Source organism: Glandiceps talaboti, chromosome 7 (assembly GCF_964340395.1).
Source record: "Glandiceps talaboti chromosome 7, keGlaTala1.1, whole genome shotgun sequence".
NCBI classification, from domain to species: Eukaryota; Metazoa; Hemichordata; class Enteropneusta; family Spengelidae; genus Glandiceps; species Glandiceps talaboti.
Genome location: NC_135555.1, coordinates 16786311 through 16796245, shown reverse-complemented (window position 1 = coordinate 16796245; position 9935 = coordinate 16786311). Strand labels below are relative to the sequence as shown.

Genomic DNA, 9935 nt, shown 5'->3' with positions numbered 1-9935 from the left:
TGAGATGAGTTCAGATTTTTTGTTGAGAAGTGTTTGTTTGTCGGCGTTGAGGATGCAGAGTTTTTCAGTTAGGCAGATCTGATTGGCCAAAACAATAAATCAGATGATATGTAGTCTGGAGTAATAGTTTTGCAACACAGTTGACATAGCCATTTCCAACGAGGGGCCATTTTAGACCATCATTGATATAGCTTGTAAACGTTGTTCTATTCAAATACCTATTGCTGTCAATTCGCCGTACTCTTCCCCAGCCTTTGTGTAATACTCCTTTGATATATTGATTGCAGTCTTGATGTCCTCTTCAATCTCTTTCGTTTCATCTTCAGAAAGGCTTTCCCCGTGCATCTTGTGGTTAAGCTGCTTTGCCCGAGCCAGGATGTAATGATCTGATTGGTCAAAACAATAATTCAAATTTGTTTGTTTGGTTTGACCCATGTACAAATCATTTTATTGGAGTTTAAAAAACGATAAACAATGTCTATTATTTCCATTTGTATGAGACACATCTTTTGTAGGGGTGGGTTGTGGTGGAAACACAAACCATTGAAGTAACAGTTGTCAAGAATATTGTGAACATGAGTGTCACCATAATCATCAGAAAACAATTCTGTGTGATTGATTTATAATCTGAAGATAATTCTGAATCAAACAAGCAAAGCGGCTCACACCATTAACAGGAGTATTTACAATGGCAATACTATTTCTTACCTTGAAAAGACCTTCTAAAGTAATAATATAGCCAGATCCATGCAAACTTACATTTAGCAATATCTATGTCAGAATTCTTTTCCTCTTCTGAACAGAGTTTTGAATAATGCTCTTTGGCTGTTTTCAAATGGGCAAGAGCATCTTCTGTTTTGCCAAGTTCAAGGAGATTCCTGCCAATCAGGCACTGGGCTGCGTGAAACAAATAAGAAGGAACATTTATTAGCTAAGCTACAACCAAACTTCTTTGACTCAAGTGCCCTGTAACATTGGGCAAACTAGTCTTGGTATGGATATAATTACACATATTAATTAACATATTATACACATAGCACATAAATTAAAAAACACACCAAATATACGACATACACCCCATCTCTTATTCACACATACATACCCACAATTCACAAACAAGGTCACATTGATCGGTTGTCAGGGACAACATGGTTACGTCATTGATACAGTGATAAACGGTCTGTTTTCCCATTCTCCCAGGACTGGTGCATTGCTTTATGTCGACGATATTATTGCATTTTAATACAATATTAGAGAAGAACGTGACTACTCATCTATGTTTGATTTTTGCTCATTTAAATTTAGTCTTACTGTATCTCTCTCCAATAGAGAAAATCGTGGAATGGAGATAATCTGATTATGAGCATACACTATTCAATAGTTTACTGATGCCATCAAACCTTAAAGTAGATGATCGGATGTTAAGAGTGTCAAATGATCGACTGTTTTTGAACAAGATTGCAAAGAAAAATAATCCTGTTGATATACCAAATCTGAGCTATAATATGATTGAAATAATAGCGTTTGCTCGATGGCGGTCCTGCAGTGGTGATGGCAGTGGCGGCGATGGTGGGGTTGGGGGTTGGGTAAAAATTGAACTCACCATTTCCAAGTTTCCTTGCGCTGCTTTGGGGATCTTCTTGTGTGGTGAGTATGGCTGTACATTCGAAGGCTTTCGCATACAATGCTTGCGCTTCCTCCGGTCTCGACTTAAAACACTCAAAGTAGAGGGCGGCAGCGTTGAGGAGTGGTATTGAATCTTTGATTTTATCTTTTGCTGATTCTAGCCATTTCTTTCTCAGGTTACGAGAAAGACATTTCACATGCATGACAATCTCTTCCTGTAACTCTGACAACGGTTTACTGCGACGAGTGAAATTTCGGTGAATTTCTTTACAATCTGTGATTAGGTTGTTGAGCAGTTTACTCGCACAAGAAATGACTTCGATAATCTGCTTGTCATCGATCTCTATCTTGACTGCTTTTCTGACCACTCGATGGATGCTGAAGGTATGTCTTGACCGAGCCTTCTTTTGGGGTTTTGGTAATCCTTCGACCAGTGTATATCTACGTAAACATTGCAGAATGTCATCTAAATTTCTTTGAATTTGTAAATGTTGGTGGTGCAAACTTGGATAGTTGTTCACATTGGCCTGTAGTTCCTTCTTCAACTTCTCCAATGTGATGAATTCTGCTCCTTTAATGATAATGTTCTCTGAAACCGTTGGTGTGAGACAGGCACAAAGCTGTAGTAACTCCATCGCTGCAGCGCCATGGGTCTTATCAATAATCTTGCGAAAGGTAAGTTTCCATGTCGCCAGGACTCCCTTTCTGCAGTACATCCATTTGTTGATGTTGATATCATGACTTCTTGCTTCCATGAATTTCGTGATTTCGTCTGCGTCCATGCCATCGTTCTCCCAATGGAGGTCTTCTTCTTTGAGTTTTAAGAAAGCCGTCAACGAGTTCTGTGTTTTCTTCCTTAGTTTCGTGGCATACTGAACCAGACCAATATCCCTCAGCCAAGCCTTCAGAGGATCGTCTTCAGATTCAGGGAATAGCAGTGGCGTCAGACACGACTGTGAGTACTCTTTGTACTCCACGAAACACCTGTTGTTTTCCTTCATATACCGTGTGGCGGTGTTAAGAGCCAGGGGGAGACCATCCAAACCATCTGGGCCGGCAAGCCAACTGAGTGCATCATACTCCTCTGGGTCTTCCTCTTTCATTGCTTGGAGTTTCTGGTTGGCCTCATCTCGACTGATGACGTCCTCACCAGCTTCTTCGAAGTAGGATTTGACCAACAACATTTCAGCATCTTCATATTTCAGCGGTTGAACATCAAATGGCGCCTTAATTGTAGGGTAAAGTGAAGACTTGAAATTTCTGTCACGTGATGTTATGATGATGTGTCCACCATCAGGAAACTTTGGGAAATAGTCGTAGATGCACTCGGCATCATCAGCATTATCCAATACGAGTAGCCAGTCAGATTTTTCTTCCAGCCAATCGATGATGGCCTTCTTTCTGTAGTCAGTACCAAAGTCGACATTCGTTTCAAATTGTTTCAATTTCTTATACTGTAAAAGAATAATATCTACTTACAATTTCTTCAAATTGATATTATTGGCAACATCGGACTACAGAAAATGTTTAATGAATGAAAGAGTATGAATGAATGATTTCTAAGGGACTGATTGAATTTGTTACTGATCATTTGCTTAAATACACTACTCGTGATTATAAACTCATATTAGATAGCCTAGAATTCAATCACTGGTTTTAAGATCTCTTGAAGAAGACATTATATAAAGAATAACCTTTGAGAAACTGACAGAGTTATAGACAGACTGTATGTATGTATGTATGTATGTATGTATGTATGTATGTATGTATGTATGTATGTATGTATGTATGTATATGTACGTCTGTCTGCCTGCCTGCCTGCCTGCCTGCGTGCATGCGCGTGCCTGCTTGCCTGCCTGCATTTGTGTCAGTGAGACTGTGTGGGGAAAGTAAGCAATCCAACCTGCATTCAGATGGGTCCATAAAATAAAGTCATCTTTGGGTATGCCATAGTAGAATAGAACCTCATAAGGCATGTATGAACATAATTCATCAAAAGACTTACCGTCTGCTGAAATGCATAGTCCAGTGTGTCAGTAGAACCAGCAAGAATCCATAATATACCACTGGCATACAGATTGAAATATTTCTTGACATATTGAATCGCTATTTCTGATTTGCCACATCCAGCAAGGCCGTTTATCACCTTGAGATTTGATGAAACAAATTTAAGAATATTAATATATTAAATATTTAAATGACACAAAAATGACGGAAAACAGTATCACACACTCTATACGATGCATATATTATGTTGAGTATATAAACCTTCATGGTGCATACATGATATTGATTGTATCAAATTACCCGTATGTAACGTATTCGGCTATATATGGAAATCTGACATGAACAGATATCTTTGAACGTCAACAGCTGATATGTTAATTTTATAATGATTTTCCTCACACTTGTAGATAAAGAGGTGTACCTAAAATAGTAAATTTAAAATTACTAGGTTCGCAAGTTGAATGAAGAAAGTGATTGGCAGGCCTTCCATCTAATCTACTGTAATGGACACATTCTAATAATCTATTTTGGTTTTTTATTTTATTGGCAAATGTGAAACATTCTACATCATAATCTTCTAAAGTGTTGGTTATCTCTTCCAAAATTTTCACTTCACAAGTGAAAAATACTTCTAAACAAAATAATTGTTATCCCAGATTTTTGAAATGTTGCATTTTCTATCAGCAAGATATCATATCAAAAACCCTAATTTTGATCAGAAGGTGTTGACGCGATGTATGGGACAAAGTTAAAGAAGGAACTGATATCATGTCATGTCATGTCATGTCATGTCATTAATGTCTGGTTAAACCTTTCAGTTGCACTTCGCGACATTCATGAACTTCAGTCGTGGGTCCATTAAAAAAGTCGAGTTTAATGCATGACTTACATGAATAACAGTCTTTCTTTTAGTTGGATCGATGCTGTCTCCTTCTGGTTTGTTCTTCTCATAAGACTGATGAATCTTATCTATGATATCATCACGTCCAATAAACAAAGGATTTGCGTCTCTCATCCATTCAAGTAAATCTGCATTTGTGGAGGAAACAAGGTAAGAGTTTGGTGTAGAAGACAAAGGCAAGTAACAAAGTGTAAGCTTATTAGTTGCTCAAAATGTATGTTTTGCGCCATTTTCGCTAACCAGAGGACTGAAACAACTTGGCGCGCCTTGTACAGTTGCCGTAAATAAGTCTGTGGTTTTGTCTATTTGCCGTAAATAGGCTGTGCAGTTGCCGTAAAGAGGTCTAAGATTTTACAGCGCTGCTTTTACTCACAAATCACAAAAGCTTGTGAAGAAAATATACATACATAAAATATACATACGTTGCGACTGAAAGCAAGAGCACACTCGTTCTTCAAATATATAATATAATAAATATTATGTATACAGACAAGATCGTGTTTATCTCGTCCCATTTTCTTCAAGGCTTCAGCAAAATATATAGTAGAGAATTTACCTGCTGCCTTTCGAGCAGAAATAGATAATTTACGGCGGCTTGCAATTGGAGAGAACTGTTCATATTCATCATGGTAATACGGCTCTTCTTCAAGAGCTCTGGGACTGCTTAGGTCAAAAGCCGACTTTTTGCCGAAACGAACTACAAAGAGAAGGAAGCCAAATCAACATTACCTAACAGCTAAGTTTTCCTAAAGCTAACGTGAAGGGAACCTCGCAAAGGAATGAATGAATGAATGGATGGATGAATGAATGAATGAATGAATGAATGAACACACGAATGGACGACTGAATGACTGAACGACTCTAATTAAATATTGAATGAATGAATGAATGAATGAATGAATTAACGAATGACTGAAATAATCAATCAATCAATCAATCAATCAATCAATCAATCCAACCAACCAACCAGCCAGCCAGCCAGCCAGCCAGCCAACCAACCAACCAACCAACCAACCAACCAACCATCAATTCTGTGACGGTGATGATGATGATGATAATGTTTGTAATACTTATCCCCAAAAATGGAAATTTAAATACTTACAACGTTCTTCAATCTTCTTCTCCACCGAATCTTCAATACAAAACGAATAAGAATTTCTGTATCCAATTCAATTCAAGACACTTGTACGACGTTAATAATAGAATTCACATATATAGGGCTATGCCCTCATAATACCATACCACCTAAAATGTGCAACTTCTATACATTTAGTGTCATGGTAATACTCACTGAATATACATGTGTTACTTGTATGTCCCAAGGATGCTAACTGCAGTAACGAAACATTATCAACGCGATTTTTCCGAACACTGTTTGTTATTAGTACAATCAACTTACCAAGTCTCTCTTTAAGATCGTCACGGTCTTTGGCAATTTCTGTAAGAGCAAAGATGGATAAATTTAAGCAACTCCTCTTTACAGTTTAATAAAGTGATTCTGTTTAAAACCTGTATTAACTGCAACTGGGACATTTTGTCATCAAGTAACCAAAGAATATATTCTCTAAACATTGTCCAATTACTTATATAAACACATTAGTGTAGTGGCAAGTTTAAATCTTCAGCAAAAGCACGGTTTTGAATCAATCACCATGATAAAAATGGACTAGTTGTAACCGGAGTATCATTAAATTTTTCGATCAGACAAACTCAATATATTGACCATTATGTACCATTATGTATACAGCTACAGAATACGTGCACTCACCTGTGATTCAGTATTATTCACGGTGTACAATATTAAGAGTACAGTTATCGTATCTAACAAAATGTTTATTTACCAAAAAAAGTTCTAAGTTCAGCTAGTGCTGCTGTAAAATATTGTTATTTTCAACCGATCTGTATTAATTTTTATAATGATATCTAATCAAAAGATATGGCAATAGGGAACTTGCAATCCAGACTGAGCATGCTCAGACACAAAGGACTGTGGGATTATCTGTGGTTATCGCAATACTTAATCTTGAGTAACTGATAAAATTAACCTCCCACAATTGTCTGGGCAACTATGAATCGATTATGTGTGGTTACAAACAATGTGCCAACATTATTTACAATACTAATTTGATTAGTATTCATTATCACATTTCCCATGATGCAACATTCAACATGGCGGGTTTGCAAGTTCCCTTAGTAACTCACCTTGTATCTGTTTCTTGAAATCCTGTTCTAGGACAACTGTAACGAGAATCACACGAATTAAATGGTATCATAAACCCCCAACCCAGTGATTGTACGGCTGCAAAATGGTCATGAAATCAGTGAAAACTGAAAGCGAGCTGATCATGTCTGATAAACAGGACACGAAAATACAAACAAGAAAACAAACGAAAAAGGATTCTCTGAAATAAAACAAAACAAGCAGTTACAACAGCAAACAGTTTCCATGAGAGATAAAAAAAACAAAAACAACCTCTGTCATGAAACGCTTATGTGATTGATTGATTTTTATTACCTGTACAAGAAATAATTACAGATCACTTGGAAAAAAATATATATACACAATTTATACAGACAATTGGAGTCAGAAAATAGCTTTGCTAATCAAGTCTGACCCCTTACATTAATGGTTAGAACTGAGATTGTTCCTTAATCGGAATAAATAACATTGAAAACTACTTACATTATGGCCCAGCGTCAAAGTGTTTTCTATACATGTATATAATGAATTTAGTATGATGATGATACACATCTAGTGTTTGTAGCACTGTACGTTATACACAAAATATATTTTAATGAAACTAGCTTTCCATGACGAGCTACTTACCAAGTTTCTCTTCAAGTTCTTGTCTGTCTTTGTCATTTTCTGTGTAAGAAAAATCACGAGATTGAAGGAATATCCTATAGAACGTCATGATCATATCACAAGCTCCTTTTTTTAGTCGTATGCTCAGACTGCCTCCATTTTATTATCAGAATTGATATTCATACAAATAATTCGCAACATTTTTGTTTACTTTCAATAATAGAATAAATAAATACAGTAAATAAATAAAGTAAATAAATAAAGTAAATAGAATATAAAATCGAATACTTACTCTCTTTTTGTTCTCTTAAACTCTTTTCTAGTGCATCTATAGGAGTGTAAAATAAAGTAAACGTATTGTTGATTTGAGGCTATTGTAATTTGAATGATATTTTAAAAGTGACACAATTAGTTTATAAATCATTTTACTCAAGTGAAAATACTTACATAAAACCTTGATTAAACTTTTCTAGTATAATATTACTGTCAATGCACACCTTCTATGATATTACATTTGTCTTCTGGTATTCATTAGAATAGTTGATTGCATAGTAGGATTTCTTTGACATTTTTTAGACGTATAATCACAGTCCCTCTACTACGTGATAGCTGGACTGTGGCATAATATATTACGTCATCGGATCGTTATAAGTTATATCTAAATACCAGGTTTGAGTTGACAATTGCAGGTGGTGATTAAGTATAGTTCAGAAAGTAGAATCCTGCGATTGATTGATTGATTGAATGAATGAATGAATGAATGAATGAATGAATGAATGAATGAATGAATGAATAAATAAAAAAAAATAACATAATAAATAAATAAATAAATAAATAAATAAATAAATAAATAAATAAATAAAATGATAGATAATAAATAAATAAATAAATAAATAAATAAATAAATTAAAGGTAGACTAATGAAGGCAAACCAGTGTAACTAACTGACTAACTGACTGACTGACTGACTGACTGACTGACTGACTGACTTATTTATTTACTTACTTATAGATGAATGATGGATGGATGGATGCCGGAAATGATAAACAGATATCTAATTTCTTGATGGGCGAGTTTTAAAATAACTTTTTTTCAGCAAAACTTGAAACTTATTTTTTCAAAAAATAATAAATAACAAAACACTTTTACCTTTGCGGATTTTATCATAGAAGACGTAGAGGGCGATTAATACAGTACAAACAGACGTAACTATTGCTGATCCAGTGGAGTTGTCCATGATGATGATATATTTGCATTAACACATCAAAACGCTGTGAAGAGTGACATTTGACTTTCATAAAGGCATCATTTTTGTGTTCTCTGTCTGTCTGTCTGTCTGTCTGTCTGTCTGTCTGTCTGTCTGTCTGTCTGTCTGTCTGTCTGTCTCTGTCGTATGTATGTATCTATGTATGTATGTATGTATGTATGTATGTATGTATGTATGTATGTATGTATGTGTGTGTGTGTGTGTGTGTGTATGTATGTATGTATGTATGTATGTATGTATGTATGTATGTATGTATGTATGTATGTATGTATGTATGCATGCATGCATGCATGCATGTATGTATGTATGTATGTATGTATGTATGTCTGTCTTTCTGTCTGTCTCTGTCATATGTATGTATGTATGTATGTATGTATGTATGTATGTATGTATGTATGTATGTATGTATGTATGTATGTATGTATGTATGTATGTCTGTTTGTCTGTCTGTCTGACTGTCTGTTTGTTTACATGTTTATATTACGCTATCCTTGAAACCCATGGTATTCCACCTCTTTCATAAATATTAAATGTTCTATTATGGTATGAGTTGATATGACCCTACATGGTTAGTGAAAGTGAAAGTAACTGAAATCAAAACATTTTATGTCTGACTACACCATATACATCAGATCTACGTCCTGTAGGTAAAAAATCATAAAGTGTTCACCTCATATGCCTACCCACACATAAAAGGGGTGCTCAAGGTTTTGTGTGAATGACATGGATGGCCCAAGATAAATCAAATCATGAACAAAACACAAAATAAATATTTTCGTACGTTCGTAACTTTCGATAAACAAGTAAGAGTTGAACGAGGGGTTACATTGCGGTCATTGAAGTGTGTAGTATTTCTGGTCGTATTCAACACGCAAATGGTCTCTCTATTAATATCAAATTTAGCATATTTAAACAACAAGTGACATTAGGAGCTTGTCCCTCCCTACCCCTACCCCTCCCCCATTCATGTAAGATCGAATTCAATGTTTCCCTATCTGCAGTGAGTCACATGTGCCACTAACTGTGTCAGTACTACCCTACCTGTTCATCCCTGTACAAACACACAAAATGGCGCCGAAGTGTCACCCCTCATTCGATGGATCACGCATACACTCCGTACACTCAACTTAGGGGAAAATAATTCCTTCAGCAACGAATCTTAACCAGTTTCCACAAGTGGTTGAACGGGGAGATTTTTCAGACGACCAATGGACTTGTACGTAATGAACAGTATGAAACGACAGGCAGTGCGCATGCGTTCATTTCAAACGCTCGGCAAGGATTCAAAGAAAAGGGTTCAAGCAAGGGCCATATTTACTTTGGAAAGG

At 35.9% G+C, this 9935-nt stretch overlaps 1 protein-coding gene across 1 annotated transcript in view; it reads right to left on the bottom strand.

Annotated features, from left to right (window-relative positions):
- LOC144437277 (uncharacterized) overlaps positions 1-9833 on the bottom strand; it is a 17414-nt gene extending 7581 nt beyond the window's left edge. Inside the window, exons 1-13 of the mRNA XM_078126198.1 lie at positions 9649-9833; positions 8490-8611; positions 7633-7668; positions 7362-7400; positions 6737-6772; positions 5934-5972; positions 5637-5666; positions 5091-5231; positions 4523-4662; positions 3632-3772; positions 1604-3080; positions 760-897; positions 219-386 (exon numbers count right to left, since the gene is read on the bottom strand). Of these exons, the coding sequence (XP_077982324.1) occupies positions 219-386; positions 760-897; positions 1604-3080; positions 3632-3772; positions 4523-4662; positions 5091-5231; positions 5637-5666; positions 5934-5972; positions 6737-6772; positions 7362-7400; positions 7633-7668; positions 8490-8577 (2473 nt within the window). The 5' untranslated portion in view covers positions 8578-8611; positions 9649-9833. The remainder of the gene's footprint in view (positions 1-218; positions 387-759; positions 898-1603; positions 3081-3631; positions 3773-4522; positions 4663-5090; positions 5232-5636; positions 5667-5933; positions 5973-6736; positions 6773-7361; positions 7401-7632; positions 7669-8489; positions 8612-9648) is intronic.
- Positions 9834-9935: the final 102 nt, after the last annotated feature.